The sequence below is a fragment of the Rhea americana genome, unplaced genomic scaffold (genome assembly GCF_003343005.1).
Source record: "Rhea americana isolate MKP2758 unplaced genomic scaffold, rheAme1 scaffold_71, whole genome shotgun sequence".
Taxonomy (NCBI): Eukaryota; Metazoa; Chordata; class Aves; order Rheiformes; family Rheidae; genus Rhea; species Rhea americana.
This window is the reverse complement of record NW_028186879.1, coordinates 273,617-294,145: the sequence shown is the minus strand read 5'-3', so window position 1 is coordinate 294,145 and position 20,529 is coordinate 273,617. Positions and strand designations below refer to the sequence as shown.

Sequence of the window (20,529 nt, the reverse complement as noted above, 5' to 3'; positions counted from 1 at the left end):
GACAAGGCAGACCTCCTCAAAGGCAGATGGGTGCTTGGCGAGCCCATATAAAGCAAACACCAGACCTTTTAACTGCCTAGCATGGAGCAACTTCCAGAGATAACAAGAGCCTCACCACAGTCTGTCAAATTTAACCATTAATTTTCATTTTCTTTAGAAGACCAACTACAGAAGCCCATGCAGAGTACTCAGCACGAACAGAAGATTTCTCATAGCCTTTAACCATCAGGCAGAAGAAACTATGCCTTTGAAGACTGAAAAAAACAATCTCATCCCCCACATCCCTATGTAGGTAAAACCCAAGGAGAGGCCTGAGCCTTCCCTGGCTTGCAACAGGTGCCAGGCCAACGAGGCAAATGAAAACCATGGACCCAGACACATCCCTCTGCAAGATCTGCTGGAACCACAAGCTACCCCACTCCCTTGGTGTCAGCAGCAGCCCCCAGGGTAACTCACAGGGATTCACTACAGCTCTCCAGGGCAGCACAGGCCCAGTTCCACACTCCCCTYGGCTTACTCCCCCAGCAATTTAGGGCAGAGTAAAGAGAGTACTCCCAGCCCAAGTCCGCTCTCAATTAGACCTGAGAAATCTGCTTTGCTTGGTCCTTTTCCTGCAACACTTGAGGGTGGTATTGGGGAAAGYTGCTCTGAGAGCCCTGAGCCAGGCACAGCACTTAGACAACAGCTAGGGGCCTCTGAGGTGCCTCTCTCTTGCTCAAAGCTCTGATTCAGTGCCCTAATCACTCTACCCTACAAGGTAGTGGCCTGTCCAAAACAGTTTCAGGGGGGAAAAAAAGAAAAAAGAAAAAAAAAAATCCACCGCCATTCCAGTCCATGTCCTTCGAGATTCTGTAATCATGGCCCAATCCAAGGGACATAGCGCCTCTACTAGCACATGGGAGTGTGCAACAGGGAAAGAAATCTTGCAGCTGTTGATGTGTGATCATAAAATGTTTCCCCCTAGCTAAAGAAAGGCCAGCACCAGTAGCCAGGTGAGTTGGGCTCCTTTGCCACGTCCCCAGACTCCCTCTGCTTTCCCCTCTTACCAGTTTGATCATCACAGCAAGGTTTTTTGCTGTCACACACAGCCCTGCCAAGTCTGCAAGCAGCAGAGGCACCTGGAGCTGGGCCTGGCAGTGTCAGCAACTGCCAACGTGCCCCTGGTTGAGAAGCTCAGACCTTCTGTTTCTCTCCACCAGGCAGCTGTATCTACCCATCAGAAAGGACCAACAACAGAGGAGAGTCACGGAGAAGTCCTGTCACAGAGAAGCTCAGCAGAGATGGCTGCAGAAGCACATTGCGTCTTTTCTTTTTAATTCTTCTTCTTCTTCCCCCCCCCAACCCCTCTTCCCTTCAGTCCTTGCTGTGGACTCCTGACCAGTATAGCAGGTGTGCAGCGGTGATGACTGCAGTCTGCATCCTGAAGTGCCAGGTGACAGAAAATCAGAATGACGGGAAGCTCAGGCTTTGCTGAAGGGGAGACTGGGTGGTCACTGCTCAGAGAATAAGAAAAATAACATTTGCGGGAGACTTCATATCCATTTGTTGAGAGAAGACCTTTCCCTGGGGTGTTAATGATCAAAGTGACCAGGAACCAAAGGATTTGGGTGACATATCTTATTACAAGGTTATTCCTTCAAATTTGTGCTCCAGAAAAGCACAAATATCATCTTAACTCTGACCAAAGTTCTTCTCAGGAAGTAATAGGCTTCTAAAGGAAAATTTTCATTAAGATTCAATAATTACATTTCTATTATACAGGCAGGGGTTTATATCGTGCAATTGGTTGTAAATAATGGAGCTGGGAATGTGCCGTATTTTCCCCCCAGGATTTGAGCTCTTTATTAAAAGATAACGTAATGCCCAAAGGACAAGATTTACTATCCTGTTGAAAAAATTTGTTATTACTAATTATGATACTCCTGATAATTCTTTCTGTCCTTGCAATTACCCATTCTCCTTATAAATCTTCCTCAGGTTTTCATCTCAATTACTTCCAGTGGCAGTGAGTTTCACTGACTGTTTGAAAAATACTTCTATCAGATTTGAATTTGCCATCTCTTCATTACAAACAAATTTTTAAAAATGGGCCAATGAAATTATAAGAAAATAGAAGTTCTTCATTCATTTTTTCTGCACTTGTCATCATTGTAGATATCTTAATCTCTCATTCTCCTCTCTGTCTTGTTCTTCCCACTGCCTAATCGTGTTAGTTATCATTTTCCAAACCCTAAGGAGCCTGAATAAAGTGGTTGAGATGATGGTCATAACTCATTTCCTGACTGATCCAGTTAATCTAGAAATTTAAGTTGTGCAAGTACTCTACATCAACTATACCTTCCCTTTACCTTCAAAACTGGACTTTGTCACTGTGATCCTTTCAGCTAGCTTGATCAGGTACACCTGTATTTTTTTTCTTTTTTTTTAAGCCTGACTTGAATAGCTTTCCACATTTTCTGTTTCACTGCTCATTGCTTTTCCAGAGTAATTTAAAAATGTAACATTTTTTGAAAGGTAGAAAACAGAAGTCAATCCTAGCTACTGAAAAAACCCAGAAGATAGACTGTATATTTTGGGGAAAAAAAGAGAAAAATCTATTATAATAGACTGGTAAACAAGCTACTTATTATACTGTAAATCTCTTCAYGGGTATGTAATGCAGGTGACAGAAGGACTGATTTTGACAAGTATGCTATAACACTATGAGGATGTTAACAACCTATCATATATTATTATCAGCTTCTCAAAAAATGAAGACCTGTTATTGTTCTCTGAAAATAAACTTGATACTCACAAGTTACAACCAAGATACAGTATCTAAGATACCTAAACACTCCAGTAGAAATAGACAGATATTCTCCTTTAAGAATCCTAAAACATCCTGATATTTCCTCCAATTTATGCAGAGTATTCTCATTAGTTTCAATGATGCAATTGCTATTAATGGCCTAAAAAACAATTTAGATGGGACATGTAACTCCAAATCTGCCTAAGCTTATCCATTTAATTAGCATAATGTTAGCAAGACATTTAGATAGAGAAATATATCTATCTTCCTATTTGCTTCTTGAAGTAAGATTTGCAAAGCAAATCCAATCAGAGCCCACATTGAACCATAAAATACACAGGATTTACTTCCCCAAAGAGCAACAGCAGAAACTCCTGACTTTTGGTCAGTCTAGAAATAGCTGCCACCCTCCTCCTTGCCCATAAGAGGAAGGAAGCTTTTGCTAAACACCCTACCTTTCTCTTTAAAATGAAGTCACCGTATCTCCTATTGTAAATGCAAAGTACTAAGGAAAACCATTCAGAAACTGCAGAGATCAGCACTGGATTCATATCAAAGCAGTATGTCAATATAGCCTTTAACTTTTTAAAAGCATTAGGTATGCATTCATCCTCTAGCAACTGAAAAAAAAAATAGGATTATTGAAACAGTCATATTTGTATTATCATTTAAGAAAAGAACAAAATACAGAGTATTTGTATTGCTATCCGGTATCATTTCTCATGTGTGCTAATACGGCTTTATGACTGATGACACGCGCTAGTATGGGAGACAGACAAGGTCCCTTCACACCCTAGTCAGAATATGAAAGGTTCCACTTCCTCCTCCTCTTTCCTTCCTTAATGCATCTAGTTATTCCTCCATAGGGAAAATATCATTTCTAACAGTGAAAATCTGACGTCCAACTCCCCAGTATATTGCCACACCATCCAACAGCCTGATTCTGCAAAGACAGACTTAGCCTTAGTCTTTGTGCCCTGCAAGTATGCTCAATTCCAGTTAACATAGGAAGAGAAACATATCTGTAAGCTTGAGCAAGGCTGAGGAATCTGGGATTAAAAACTACTTGTTTTTATTTTGACAAATATGCACTATAATTCGCAACAYAAAGTATCTTTGGAAAACGTACAAATCTTTAGCAATTCTCTTCCACAATTTCTCACCAGCCTAACACAACAGGAATGCTGAGCAGGCAGATCACTGAGAATTGGCAGAAAAATTAAGGCAAGTGTTCTGCTTGCTCTCTGCAGGAGTTACATTTTGATAAGCACACATTTTAAATGTCAAGCAGGATCTAAACACTTGCTTGGGCACCTGCATGTACATACTTCATTCTTCTTAAGAGAAGTAAACTCCACATTTTTCACTATTCAAGCTAGTCACATTTTGATTAGAAATTACTGGATTTTAATGCATTCTATGTTAAGTATCTAGCTCCTTTTTTCAAACCATGTTCACATTTCAGATATTCATTCTTCAAGATCAATGTATCTCAAAGACTTGTTGAACTATTAAATCGTGTCCTGCTTCAGCCCATTTCTTCTTCTTGTAGTTGGTTTGTCATAGCCGTTTCCCACATGAGCCTTTGTTACTTAGGCGACCAGCATTTTGGAATAGGGAGGTTCATTTCATATTCAAGGATGATCACGTGCCTCCAAGCAGCTTTCTTAAACTGATGTTTATCAAACTTTCTTAAATAAAAAGTTGGTTTCACAATAGTTAGCTGTTGAAATTAACTACGTTGCAGACAAAGTTTTCCCTTGACATTCATTTACACAACGAATACCTAATACTGCTATTATCTCAGTTCCTGACCCCTAAGAGGTAAGCATACACTCACCACGAGCAAATGACGGCTACAAAAACTTACAGAATGAGCACAGAAGTGTATGTGGTACACTGYGATATGATGCTGCAGTGCATGAGCCGATGCATGGTTAACTGCCCATGCTCATACTCATACTCTCATCCAAGAGAAAAAAAATCTGGGCCTCTTGTTTCCTCTCACAAGACACAGGGTAAGACATTATACAAGCTAGCTCATGCATACCCTCAGAGCACACCTGCAGCACTTGCCGCGGGAAAGTGCTTGAGTGTTCACACTCCAGGAATTCTTCTCTCTTTCATTTGATTATTTTGTACAGGCAACTTAATTTTTTTTTGAAGAAAAGTTTATGGGCAGTCTTTTGGTTTGGACCACTCATGAAATCACTGTCCTAGTGAAAATAAAATTAAAGTGGTAAATAATACCATTGGCATGTTTTGTTAATAAAATGGAGTCCTTTTTAACCTTTCAGATTAAGAAATATTATTAAATTAGTTACAGACTCAATGATAACCGTTAAAACACCACCAAAATGCACTACAATATTCTTTTATTTAGTTTACAGAAGAGTCTATCAGTACAGGTTGCAGAAAGAAAATGTTTAGTGCTATTTACAATTTGTTTTAAAACTCTGCTCTATACAAATTTAATTCTGATCAGTATGAACAGTATTTTTGTAAATCTACTGCATATAAAGCATTTCATCAAAGCAGTAACAATGGATAAAATAATCCGATTACATTTGAATGATGCTGATCATTCGAAAAAACGATTACACGGAACATCTGTAAGAGTTGTGGACACTTAAGTACAAGAACACAATGTCAACCTGTGACTCATTTTTGTTTTTAAAGGCTAAAGCTATTTATATGGAATATTGTTCTATTATACTACACGCCAATCTATATTTAACTTCTATAGTTATGTATTTTATAAGATTTTTATTAAATATATTCTACACATATTTGTAATTTCAGCCAGGAAGAACTCCTCCCCAGTGAAAAAATATAAAATCTTTTATATTTTTTACAGGTTTAGATGAAACTAGCTCATGCTTTAGTGCTGTGCAAATTTCTTTAGCATATCAACATTTAAATTATTGATATGAAATAAAAGAATGGCATCCTTTTTAATTATGTATGCCTTCAGAAAATCAGCTTCTGATTTTAATACAATTGCAAGCACTAATACCAAATGCAGATTACATAAAGAAACAAAACTAGTACTATGGCAGAGGTTTTTCTTTTTGCTTTTTAAATTTTATTTTCTTTTGAAGTGTCTAATGAGTAAGCATGACATTGGACACTAAGGTACAGATGAGAAAATGACTGAAAAACACCAATTGCCAATATTCAAATACATAAAATTGATTAGTAAATGATGTTTTCTAACATTTATGCACAGTAATAAAAGCCTATGAACTACAGGAAATTACCCCTCCCATATTAAGGCTAGGAAATGCACTCTCTGCACTTGTTTGTGCTGTCTGAATAAGCACTCAACTAACATACTAGATCAGAGTGCACGCAGTAACGAAAAAAGATCGGTTTCATCAGCCCTCTACAGAGTGCTTTTAAATTACAGGCACATAGTTTTTTGTTTGTTGCAGTTAAAATACATACAGTTAGACTTGGTTTAGTTAGTATTCTGTGCCAGTTCGGCCACTAAGGTTGACTTAGGTAGAATTGACTTAACAGTTTTTCCTTTTATTTGGCCAAAAGATTTTGTTTTAATTACAGACATACCATTTTCCAGTGTTGCATTATACATTGTAGGTTATTACTAGGTGTCTGAAATATTGTTAGAGATTGTTGATGAGAAACATACTGTCAACCATATTTAGTGCAAATTGCATCTAGAAAGCTTGACTGGTTATACCCCATTAWTGGAGATTTTCGTTGAAGTAAAATGATTCCTGCTATGGAAAAGAATGCATTAACTTTTCCTGGAGTTTGAATTCATTCAAGAACCAATGTACTGTAAGATTATTCAACAAACAAGAAGCAGGAATTGGGAAAAAAAAAAAAAACCAATGAAAGTGTTCATAGATCTTTCTTTCTTTTTTTTTTTTTTTTTTTTAAGAAAAAAGACTGATGTGACAGTGTTCGTGTAATATTTCAGTTCCATGGATTTACAGACAGGCTCTTCCTACAGGTGTCTGAAGCAAGGTAGGGCCTCTTCTATCCCAGCAGCATGAAAGACAGACTATATTACATCACACTTAGCAGGTAAAGCTAACAGAGCTTACAGGATTACACAACAATTGCTTTCTCCAGTTTTTTCACGGTTCCTTTGACCTGTGGAACAACAAAAAAAAGTCTGGCTTACAAGCAATTTCTAAAGCAGTTTGTTCTGTGCATGAATAAGCTTGATATAAGTAGGGCATTTTTAAATTATTTTTAGGAAGAATATTTTATTATTAAACACTTGCATACATATGAAAATCAGGAATACTTTTCAACAATAAAAACAAAAGCTTTCTAAGGTCTGGGTGCATTTCTACAGCCTATAAAAATGCTGAAATAGACAGCTCACTTCTTAGTTTTCTGTAAACAATATGAACAAAAGTATTCCATTACTTGATTCACAAGAACTACTTACAGACGATATGGACATTTCCCTACTATGAAATACCTTAAAAGGCCATAACAGATCTGAACAATTTCCCATCTTGTTGCATTAGAAGTCTCTCAAGCACACAGCCTACCTTGAGAGTTTGGCTCTGGCAATGTCTCTCTAGCCACCAAATGCATCACTGTTGTTTTACCAAAAGGGAGTTTTAATGCTGCAAAGGGAGAAAGAGAGATTATATTAATATACTACAGTTGCCATCTTTCTTCAAAACATTCAGATAATTGAAACTATAGCTTCAATTGAATTAGCTCCTGTTCAAATTTTGAACTGCTTTCTTAACAATTATCTATAAAGGCACTTTCAGATATGCAATTTCAGCCATTTCAGATAAAAGTTTTACAGATTGGGGTTTTAGGTCTTGGTAATAATCACATAAAACATTATGTTCTTAAAGATTATGATGTTATGAAGCTTAGTCTTCCTCCTGTGAGTAAAAAGTAAAAAATGTATTTATGCCATGACTCAGGTGCTAAGCACCTTCTACTCGTAACAGCGCAAGGTAGCGGCTAATTCAACCACTACATTGTTATTCCTGAGATGTTTTAAAAAAGCACCACCACTGCAAAACAGATTCTAAAATATATTTTTGTAAGTATTATGCAGATTCTGAAATACATATCTGCACCTTGCATTTTAATATTAACCTATGATGCATGTCATGTGAAAAATCCCAAACTGAAAACATTTAAATCAGATCTTACGTTGCTCATCTTAGTTTTATTAATACAGAACAACTAAATCAGATCTTTCAATAGTTTATTCTGCTTGTTGCTGAAACTAAAAGTCATTTTCATATTAATTATAGCAGTACAATGCTGCATTTATGTTTTTGTCGCTGTGGTATAGTATTTAGCAAAATTTCTGGCCTCCTTGAAATAAAAGCATTCATTATTATTTCTTTTACTTATTGCCAGTTTCAACATTCTGAACCTCAGCTTCTTCACATAATTTTTAGAAAAAGTTATTTATAGAAGTTTTATATCTTACTTCAGTTTTGTTCCTCCTCTCCAACTCATTAGACTAAGCATCTTTCTTGTCTATTTTTCCTGAGAAATATAGGGCAAAGATGCCTATAAAGTTTTTTGTTTTTTAAAAAAAAACTTAGAGAAGAAAAAAAAGACTTAACCCTAATATTTCTCCTAAATATACAAATTACTCTGACTTGAGTAAAATTTTTCCTGTGATATTCAACTTTCATTTTCATATACACTACACCATGGCATTTAAAAGGAATAAACCTGAAAGTGACTGAAGAGAAAAYGTSTCTTTCTTCATTTCAGTCACAATAACACAAGTACAGAATTGGGGAGTGTTGGGGGAGCCCAGTACTTGTTGACTAGATATGTTCGATACAGGTCTAGCTACAATAGTGCTTTTAAATCATTTTAGTTCTCTATATACTTGTTTTAAGAAAAGCACGTTATGATTGCAACACACGTGTAATCATATGGAGGGATAAACAGATACACAAACTTCTTTGAAGTATTTGTACTTTGGGAAAAGCCATCTCTACAGAAAATCAGATCTGAAAGTTTAGTCTACTTGAAGCATGGTCTGTGTCTGCAACAAGGAGCTATTGATAGCTGCAAGTCTGAAAAGGATAAAGTATTTTGAGTACTCAACTCTTTGATACACTTGAGAACTCTACAAAGATTATATTAACAACCAGTTAAACCCAATGTAAAAGGATTTTCTGCATTACATAAACTCTTAAGAAGTCATTACAGAAAGATCAAAATATTACAAACTAATCACATTATGGATATCTTACATAACATCAAGACACTTGCGGAAACTTGATTAGTGAGCTGTGGAGATTAATTATTTACAGTAATCAAGTACAAGTAGGCTAATATTTCAATTAATTAATTTCAGCTAATAGTTTATATAGTTCACACAGAGGTTCTTTTTAGCAATTTCTTCTTGCTTTGGAGCCCAAGAAAGTCAGAGTATCCTCAATGATGCTCGGCAATCTTTTCCTGCTGCCTTCTTTGTTCCTTCACCTCTTTTTCTCACTTAAACTTTTATTTAATTTCTTTCTCATCTTTTTAATTCTATTTTTATTCCAGATTTTCTATTGTCAGAATTTCCTTCTCGTCCTCTTTTTTGGTGAGCATACATGTGAGAGAAGTGCAGGGGTATTTTTTGTTGTTTCCCTCATAAATAGGACAACAAACAACTGCCTACTGTCATTATCTAGCTGGAAAAACAGGACTGTCAAATACAGTGTTACCTCCCTATTAAATATTATTTCAACTGCAAACCAGAAGAAATTTCCTGCTGGAAGCTGAACACCAAACTCTGACATGCTGATTCCTCAACCCTCCACACGGATGGGAAACAACAAAACAGCGTGGCTCAGGCACCACAGGCAAGAGGGACATGGCAGGCTTTAGAGAGGTCGATTTTCTTTTACCAATGCTATCAGCTCTGTTGTTCTTGTAGTGACAAACCACTCAGAATATATATTAATACAAGGTGGCAAAAGACATGTTTTATTTAAAAATGGTTTTTCACCCCAAAACAGCTTTTCTTAACAATTTGTCATTTTCTGAGGCTTCTCAAGTTTAGAGGATCTCAGATTCACAAGATTTTACATGGAAATGTGAGGTAACAACTAGAATAGTACAAAACCATTTTTTAAACTTGATTGAAAGTATGCTCTGGGGGAAAAAAGAAAAACAAAAACCAAAAAGCTATTTCCTTGGAAACTTTTGTTTCACTAGCTGATAAAATGTCTTTCAGTACATGGTAAGTCCAAATTCCAGTCCATATTTCCTGATTATCTAAAGCAAATAAAATACTAAGTGCTATAATTCATAGTTACAGACTGATATAAAAGCTTAAAGAAGCTGTATGATAAGAACAAAAGAAATTAAACGTTATATTTAACAAAGAGTTCTATTTTTTGTTTTAAAAAAAGCAAGTTTAAAAAATATATCTAGTTTGTTTAAAGTTTTTTAAAAAATACCTGCTTCATTTAGAGTTCCATCAAATGAATACCACAAACTAAAGTAACAGGCTTTTCAGGCTGCTTCATGAATTTCTGTTCCCCTTTCTGCTATATAATCTTACTCCAGATAAACTCATTAGTACAGAAGTAAACTGATGTTTTAGAAATATTTTTTTAAAAAAACAATACAGCAACAAAAAAATCTTTGAAAAATGCTGATACACATGTAAGATCCTTAGGGTGAAATCATTATGATTAAATTGCAATGCTTGAATTTAGATTAACAAGGAACTAAAATGCCCTGAATGCAAGTATGTGTTCAAAAYCCATAGACCTGAGTTGATGCAAGAGTCAGGAGCATGCAGCTTTATTTTTCAGCATAACACATTAAACAAATATTCAAAGTTGCTTGCAATTTAGATAGATGTCAGTAAAGGAAGAAAGCACTACCGATAAAGGACAACACCTAGAGATGAATGGCAAAGAAAATCCCATTTAGCTATCCCTATCTGGAAAAGCTAAGGTAAGGCACCATAGGCACAGATAGGATCCAAGACCAACACATTTGTTTTTCAGTCCTACCCCAACTACTATTTGCTGTACCCAATAGCACCATGTAAACATGCAAATTACAGGGTGACCAAAAATTTCAGAGTTCATCCAGCTGAATTTACAATGATCTTGTTTGTATACATAGCAACATTAAAAATTGATTTATATGGAGGGAAAATGTATTCTAAAACTACATCACCAGCTAATATCAGTAACATTGGAAAGCTAATCAATGGCTGTATTATCCCAGTCTCTTCTTAAAGGAAAGATCCCTGTAAGCGGTAATATTCCTTTTAGGTTTATCTCAGCTTCAAAAATATTTCATTAGTGGTTTCGTATTACATTCTCCTCTCTCTATTGCACTCAAGTACCAAAAAACATGAATTTATACAATCTGTACACAGAAAATTATGTTTAGATCTGCACAAAAAGTCTCATTTTGTTTAGACATTGACATATTTGATATATGTACTAGTAACTTTTATCTACAAAAATCAAAATTAATTGTTACAATTTTGTTTCATATCTCCAGTGAAAGGCATCTAAAAATACAATTGTAGGAAAAAGCATGCCACAAGAGGGCATAGTTGAATTGCATTTCCTTAGCATATAAAGTGAAGCCATTTACTTTTGTTTTCGCWTAACTATGCGATTGTATCCCTGGGAGAGCACTGGACAGCAAGAATGCTTCCCCTCATTCTCATTCAGAGGGTGCCTTTCTTCATTGCACTAAGATTTAAAGTATTGTTTAACTAATTATCACAGCCTTTACAAAACATTTAAAAATACTTAAGATGCTTATGCAGTAGCTTGCCCTAAAACCGCAGTGTAAGAAAAACAAAACAAAATATTCTATTTAGAAAGACAACAAATGCAAGTAGTAATGCTGTTCCCTCATGCAAAAAGAGATTTAACTTACCAGGTGACACCTTCTGAAGCCTAACAATTAACTACAGCAGGAAGGAAACAAGTTAAACACAAAATAAGATACAATACGTCATTCTATGCAGGGTATAGTAAATCATATTGAGATCTTGAACAGTAAAGTAACATTTACTCTGTTTTAGATAAAAATATCTTCTGCCTGGAAAATCTATGTAATAAAACATTGTCATTACCTCCTAGTGTGACATTGCCATGAAGAAACCTCCCTTGATAAATAAGCCGTAAGATATTTGGACTGCTGACCTGCTCCTCTTCCCAATCTGAAGAGAAATAAGAGAAATTTTCACTGTTACACTGTTACACAGTAATAAAAATATCTTTGTTATTTTTTCATCTTTACTCAGAAAGAAAACTAAGAGGCCTTTCACATTAAACACTAAAGAGAGCATAGCCTGAAGATTCAGAAAGAGAAGCACTCCTAAATATTGGGCATTGAAATACCTTATTTTATGCTTTCAAGTGTGTTATTAACTTTTTCAGGTATCCTGTAATACTTAATGCTTACATAAGTTCCAAAGAAAATATTTTGTAAATGCCAGTGGCTTCCTGTTTACATTCAGACTTTATATTCACTCAGCTAATAAAGACTCCCAAGCTGTGCTAGTCATCACCAGCTAATTTAAAATAGGATTTGCAGATCAGAACTGACAGAGCTTTTTCTGCAGGCTGCTCAGTGGTGTTCGATGCTGACTAGATTCAACCAGCTAAATGTCCAGGGGGGCAGCAAAATGAGCAGTTCTGAACAGTCTCTATGGAGAGACTGAACAGAGAATTTGACTCTCGTGGAGGAGACGTTTGCTGGCACATTTTAAGAAACTTCTCAAAGAACGACCAGTATATATGCAGCAAACAGTGATTTGGAAAAGACAAGCATTCATTTTCCTGTAATGCATCTCCTATAGCATTTAAGCTGTAATAAATCATTTATAAGCCTAAAAGATCATTTCCCACTCTTTTACTGTTCCTTGTCACAATGTGAACAATAAAGATGCACTTTGTTTTCAGAATAAGTATCATAAACCTTTAAATGTTGAATTTAAATTGGTTCTCTGGGAATACAGTATCTTGTTTCTTAGTTGACCAGATATCTGGTACCAGCTGTTCACAAGTGTTCTCCTTTTCTGCTTTTGTAGTGTTTATACWTCAAAATGAATATTCAGCAAGGGATCAGGACAGACAACAGAAACCAAACTACTTTACTCAGAACATACAATTAACATACAGATAGTGGCAACTGGCACCACAAAAGGAGAAGAACTGAAAAGGGGAGAAAGGAAGGCATTTAAAAGAGAAGGGAAGAAAAAAAAAAAAAAAAAACCACCACCACCACCACCGTGGAAAGTATATGAAAAGACATCTGGTGAGGAAAAGAAAGTGAGAAGAGAGGAGTGAAACAGTCTCCTGCAGCTATGGTGGGCTGAGCTGCAGCAGAGCCAGGCAAGCGAGCGGTTCAGCCTGTGTGCAGGACCCTGCACTGGCAGGGCTGGCAGCAAATGCGCACACACAAGCTGCAATATTCCTGGGTGCTCTAATGTGCCACCTTTACAAAATTAGACAGCTAAAGCTATTTGAATTTCAAATATTTCCATTTCCTGCCCAATTCAATTGCCTTGCAATCCAAGCAGGTGTCGTTTTTGCTATGCTGTAAAGGGTGCTAAGTTAAGGATCAAAACTGTTACAGTTCTGTCATGGTCATCAGGATAAACTAAATGTCAAAATGTTGGAAGACATCAATAATTTTTTTTTTTTTTTTTTTTTTTTTTTTTTTTTTTTTTTTTTTTTTTTTTTTTTTTTTACACAGTCTGAACTCCATCGAGATTATACTTGTAAAGAGATGCTCAGCCAACTTATGGTACTAGTTGTATTACACCTAAAATAATAATAATAATTTTTTAAAAGGCAATCAAAAGAAAACAGACTATGTTTTGACATAGCTACTTCATGGTTAACCTACCATCTTGCCTATCCTTTTAGCTTTTGCTACTTGGCCAACACTAAAATATTTCTTCTTGATATGATCAAATTTTAAGTTTCCCTGACAGTAAATGAGCCACTAAGAAAATATTTACTTTTTAAAAGTCTAGCAAATGATTGTGGTAGGAAAATAATTCAATAAAAGTACTTGGAAGAAAAATGGTGGTGAGAAAGGAAAGAGTAAACCTTCCTAAATTGTACACATGAATATAAACCGGATGTTTTCAACTAGGTGTGAAGAAATCCTTATTTAACATGAGTTAATTCAAAAGAGGACAGTGGAGGAGAGGTTTGGCTTAATCCTGCTAACATGTGACACTAAGAATGTATTTCATGATTTTTTTTTCTCCACAAGATTCTGACAAGTAAAAAATAACAGTAAAAACTTTTTTAATAGCATTATCTGCATTTCGAGGAAATTTTGCCCTCACCAAGATTTCTCAGTCCCATGTTAGAGTACCCTCAATCTGAAAGCAGCTAGCTAGCTAACATATGTGAAAACCTATAGCCTATTCTGAAGTAGATTTTTCCTCAGTCTTTTAAGTTGACACTACTCTTCTCTCCTTGGCAATTAAACATTCATCAAGAAGATTTGGAGGGCTCCCTCGAGATACTAGATGTTTGAACTGCGGCTTCCATGGCCGGTCTTACTTTTCTTTTTCTTCAAAAAAGAAACTTTAAAGTCTGGCTTTCTTCCCAAACACAAACCCAGGATCTGGAACCTTCAAGCTTTTCACAGATTGGGAAGATTGAATGCTGTTATAAACACATTCAGATGACACAACATTAACTAAGTTTCAAATACGGCAATGTTCTCATTCTGATACTGTTCTGTTAGTCTAAATCATCTCCATCAAATCTGACAACTTCATTGTGGTCCTTTACTAGTGTAAAGGAGTCACACCACACACTGATTTGTAATCATTATCTGAGGCTATGATCTCTCACATTCTTCATCTGTTTTCCTATAGTAGTATGAAATCACCTTTTGTTATTATTATGATATACTTCCCTTCATTATTCAGTATCAGTTAACATAYCACTTCATAAGTCTAAAATAATGAGTTTGATGAAGTGCTCCTAGTTCTGACACAAAATGAGAACAGAAAATAACATTTATTTCTGAGCCTGTACTACAACATTCTGCCAGGCATATGAACAAGTATAATACAGGCTTCAAATGCAAGATTGCATTTTCAGAAATATCCTTGAATAAAATAAACAGTTCTTTCACTATTAATTCAGATAAAGGTTTAGGAAGAACATTGGATCACAGCAATTCTATCTTCTGCTCACATTAAAATATGTACAGATGCTACATTAACCAGATTTCTTAATAAAAATGTTGCACATCTATTATCTAATATTAAGAGGACTATGGACCTCCTCTTTTYATTATATATTTTATTAAGTATATAATGCTACATCAGAGCAACACAAACCAGCTCTTGTGCAGCCCTTTTCTTCCTAGCCCAAAAAGAGGCCAGTTTAAGGCCTAAAGTTCAGATTAGCAACACTTAACTTTCTGGTATGGATTATTATCCATTCTATTTCTTTGACAAAGGCACCAYAGAAACAGATATTACAATGTTTAAGTTTGTGTAAACAGTAGACTTTTTTTAAAGCACTGAAATAGTAAACCTAATTAAGTCCTGTACCTGAGGAAGATTTTTTTTTAATTATTATTCTCCCCCCAGTGTATTTAATGCTATGTTTCTGTTTTGGCTATTTTCCCATGAAATCATAGCCAGGGAGAACAGAAGCACTTGTATTTTGTGGAACTATTCACATATTTGAACATATGTCTTAGTTTGAATTCCATTTTCTAAAGTTAATATTCCTGCATAACAACAAATAGATTCCTATAAACATCCTCATTTTTCCTCCATTTCCATGCCTTTTAACGCCTCTTCAAACATTCCTTTATCTTTGCTTTTTCCCTGGAAATTTATCATTATTACAGATCCTTGCCAAGATAAGGTAATAAGAAGTATTTGAAACTCAACTGCACTACTACATTCCTGTGACATGTCATATTTTCCATTGGCTGTCCTCACATAAGAGTTTTGATAACTCCCACAGTTCAAGTCCTCCTCACAGTTACTACTAGGTCCTCTACCGAAACTGATCAAAAAAAGGGACAGGAGATTGAGGGAAAGAAATAACTTCAGTTTGGAGAAGCATTATTTTAGATATAAATTGGGAAATAGTCAAAGCATCCAAAATTCTGCACAACCAAAAGAACAGAGAAGGCAAAGACAAAATTATACTCCTACATAAATCTATGTTCAGATACACAATAAATATATTCAATATGAATGCTGAGAACAGAGATAAGTTTATGGGCACTTCTGGATGAAAACACAGGGAAGCTTCTAGCTAGCCATTTAAGATCCTGAAACGCACACAACTACTCACCCATTGGCCAGTTGTCATACACATGTTTTGCAATATCTGCAGCAGAGTCATTTGGTGAAAATAAGAACTCTTTTGTTTTCCCGCTTACCAAGATGAGGCGCAAATTTATCTGTAAAGAAAATGCAAATTAAGAAAGTATACATAGAAGACTTAAGATACAATAAAATTTAGCCAATGAACATTAGTAGCATATCTTCTCGAATGATGAGAAAAAAAAAAAGCCTGAAAATTTACCTTAACACATATAACTAAAAAACATGAAAATTTGCATTTAAAGATTCTGAGTATCATTAAAAGCCTACCACCCTCCCTCCAGCACAGATCTCGCCCAGTATCACCTAAAAAAATCCCATGGAGCAAAACAGCACCCTGCCTAGGTGCCACCTACCACAGGTCTCCAAATTCCTCTATCCATCTTCCTAACCCAGAACTTTGCTGCAACATTGTTCTTTTGCTACAAGGAAAAACGTTGAGATTCTTATACAATTAAATAATATAATCACATTTTGGGGTTTTTTCAATCCTTGATTTCTTTTATCTAACCAGCAACACTTTCTGCTATGATCTTCTATTTATAAATTACTGAATGTAATCCTTTTCCTATACAGAATATTTTAATGCTATATAAAGAGCTCATTATGACATTACAGTACAAAAGAGATTGAATTTTGGCTCTTCAAGCAACTACTGGTGAGGTTGTAAGAGCTATTTGAGTAGCTAGCACTTAACAATTCCCATGAAAAGTCAGAGTCTAACTACTTTTTTGTTTTGGCCTACAAGTCTAAATCCCATCTACTTTTAGCAAGACTTTCATTTCCTAACTGCTTGGACACATTTTCAAACTAGACTCTGAAACTGCACCTCTCATTTTAAGTTGCAATAAAGTTCACTCTTGCTGAAATTCAGGAGTTTTTTCTAAGTCAAATACAAAAGGAAAAATTTCATAGCAATGCCCAAGTTTAAGAGTTCTGCAAGGATGAAAATCTCAACACTTGAACGTTCCAGCATTGCCTCATTTATCTATTCTCTGTTTATTTCAGAACCTTGCCAGATAGATCATTTACTCCCTTCTGAATACTTTGGCTTGGATTCATCCAACCTATCTTTAAGCACCTAATGGACGCATCTAAATTAGGATCTCCATCATCCTGCACACACTATCAATGTCAATGGAGAGAATGACCCCTCCAAAAAGCCATTTGGTCTCTATTTCAAAATGTAGCAAGGGCAAAAAAGAGTTATCATAAGAGATCTTTCCCTCCCTGCCCCCCATTAACTCCTGTCAGAAAATAAAAGCTCTGCCATTAACACAGGAAAGAAACCAAGTGGAAGCTGTTTCTGAGGAAAGCCCACAGCCAGTTTCAGACAGTATCACTGCCTGTATATAACAAAGAAAAAGAAATCAGAAATATCTTAAAGGACAGAAGTTGCAGGAATAGTGTTAAATCAAAAAAGATTATTCAGCAAATTCAGAACAAACCTGGTTAAAAGCATGAAACATTTTCTTTGATATTTCTAGAATGATTAAGAAAGAACTACTTTCAAATCTCATCAAAATTTAGCACGAAAAGCAAACTAAAGTTCCACTATTCCTGTTAGTTCCACTATTCCTGTTTATTCCAAAAAACTAGACTGCTCTGATGAATGAGAACTTCAAATTTTAAGTGATAGCCAGACTATGCCCACTTGTTGTTTTGCTTACATTGTCTTTCAGTTTAAATAGTGTTTTTTCCCCTCTTAGGTGCTTCTACTAAAGTATTTATAGAGAACATTCCCATATACAGTTTCTTTAGTTGGACTACCCAAGACAAGCTCCTCAAGCATTCTCCATTCATCCTAGTAGCTTGTTGGTGCATGTTTCAATTTCATGTATTTTCTTCCCTCAAAACAGATCACTATTTCTTAAGTCTACTAGATGATGTCTCACCAGATGCTTGTATAACACTACCACTAATTTCTTTTCTCTATTGGAAATACCCTCTTTGATTGCATCCCAAGACTACATACACTTTTTTCTAACTGAGCTAATTGGGCAGTGCAGTTATCTTCTCACTCTMCTCTACTTCCATCATTTCTAGTTTTTGAGCGCCCACACTTATAACCAACATTTTGGCTGTAACACCCAAAGGTATAAGGCTCTGAATTTCATCGTACTTGCATTACTCCRCTCCTTCAAGTGAAAGGAAGAAGGGGTCTAGGTAGAATGAGATTGGCAAAACCTCACTCTGCACCTCAGAAACACTTGTTAGAGATTTCCCAAGTTTGACCCCAAAGTCCTATGAAATCACATCTAAACATTTCTGTATACTATTGCCTTCCCTCTATGCTAAGAGCATTTTTCCAACTTCATGTGATCAATAAGTTTTAGCAGAACAATCCCTGTATATGCAACTTTGTCATTAAATGACTCAGATGAAAAAAAGATTTATGTGAAAATTGATCCATAAGTGACTTCAATAATGAGCTCTCTCTGATCCACTTTCTCTCTTTCTCAGTCTGTTCATATCTGTTAGGTCTTTATATATTCATGATTTCTCTATTAAATCCTAATTTATCCTATTTAACCAACAGTATGCAATATGGCACCAGATCAAGTATTATGTTCATTTTCAGATGAAACTATAAAAATTTCTAATTAGAAAATCAGCTCTTTTTATCAAAAGCCTGTTTGCCATGATCTGGCTTTCATGAATGTTACATGTTACATTCTATTCCATTTTCTCTATACCTCATTATCTTTAATTATCCTTTAAGACTAAAGGCATCTCATTGCAACACCAACATACTGCCAAAAATTTAATAAGTTTAGACTGCATCACAAACTATAGTATTGTACTTGGGAATAAATTATCTGTTTAAAAATAAACATGCAAACCCCAATGTTCAGAAGTAACGCGTGCTGTATGCTTTAGTGGATAAAATGAGGAGTCTTCTTCACCATTTGTCTTCCTGCCTCTCCCCTGCCATCTATTTCCTCTACCTCAGCTTAAGTCCTGATCCCCCACAGCCGGCTCACTCTATCCAACCAGATCCCAAACTCTGATTCTATGAAGATTATCTAAAGACTTTTTCTCAATTATTGGTGTGTAGTTTATTTGTGGTAGGGATTACATATTTCGAAGAGTAACACACTTCCCTAGGTAATAAATTTTTATGTCAAACTGTCAGCTCTCCAGAACTGTCTGATTTGGATCCAAGAGGAAAAAATGTTTAGTCCTGCTCAGTGCTTAGAACGTTTCTAGTGCATACTACTAATATAAAACAAAAGTTATTCTCCAGCCAGCATAATATTAAGGAAATGCATTTCTCTTTACACTTAATACAAAGTTTTGGGATTATCAGGCACGCTGAAGTGAAGGGAATAGGGGAAGAAGAAAACCACAGAGAAACAACTGAAACTAACTTGACTTCCTGTAAAATTTGATTAAGTCATACGCCTGCAGTTAATACACAATTTAAAAGTCAATATGCAAAGAAAAATTAGTTCCCTCTTCCCCTCCTCAACACATATAACTCAGTAGTGCTGAAGTTCTATTGCTGTGGAGCATTCCTCATATTCTATCAAATATAAAAGATACCTCAAAACAAATCTAGTAATTGACAAGCTATACTAAAAAGTATGTGTAAAATGTGGAGGTTATTTTTGTGTCAAAAGAAAAAAATCACCAAATTGGGCAGAAGCCCAAAATAAATCCTTAAATCAGGCAAGCAGATGTTACATCAAGTGCAAGGAAACAGCTGCTCTAGTAAGAGGTTAAAATATTTTCTTATTTATAGTACAGCATACCACCGACACATTCAGTTTGCATGTTTGTCTATTTTTTATATACATACACACATACATTTCAGTTTTGGCTTGAAGGAATCTTACCCTTCTGTTGCACATCACACTGTCTCAAGGGGTTTGAAGCAAAGAATCCCCAAACTTGCCTTTAAAATTGAAGTCTAATCTTAAAGTTCACCTCAAGAGTATTAGAAGTGTTAATGGCTTGCAACCACTAAATTTCTTATTTTGTAAACTTGAGTGATTAAAAATGCCTTTTCAAAGAAACTGTAGGAGATCTACTGTAGGAGATCTGGAACAAACCCTTTTGCCAAAACACTCCTAAAAAAAGTTGATATATCAAGGAAAAGAATAAAAATGAGAAGATGTACACATGCACATACGCTTAGTGGAGGAAAGAGCAGAAAAAAAAAATCTTGCTTATTATTCTCAGTGGTCTTATATATCATATTTCATATCTTAAAAGGTTGCAATAAAATTGTATCTATATCCCTTGTAGGCCATATGCTTAAAGTCATTTCCATCTATTCTTGCTGAAGGGGTCTTTGCTCTGCTACTTTTGGTGATTCACATGACTGTGACAAATTTGCTCTTCCACAGGGTACATAACAATGACTGTCCTGTGTTTTCTTTTTTTTTTCTTTTTTCTTCTTCTT

At 35.6% G+C, this 20,529-nt stretch overlaps 1 protein-coding gene across 1 annotated transcript in view; it reads right to left on the bottom strand.

Annotated features, from left to right (window-relative positions):
* Window positions 1-6,664: 6,664 nt before the first annotated feature.
* Window positions 6,665-20,529, bottom strand: part of UBL3 (ubiquitin like 3) — a 56,988-nt gene continuing 43,123 nt past the window's right edge. The window contains exons 2-5 of the mRNA XM_085321765.1: window positions 16,090-16,198; window positions 11,871-11,957; window positions 7,321-7,398; window positions 6,665-6,910 (exon numbers count right to left, since the gene is read on the bottom strand). Coding sequence (XP_085177891.1) covers window positions 6,858-6,910; window positions 7,321-7,398; window positions 11,871-11,957; window positions 16,090-16,198 — 327 coding nt within the window. The 3' untranslated portion in view covers window positions 6,665-6,857. The remainder of the gene's footprint in view (window positions 6,911-7,320; window positions 7,399-11,870; window positions 11,958-16,089; window positions 16,199-20,529) is intronic.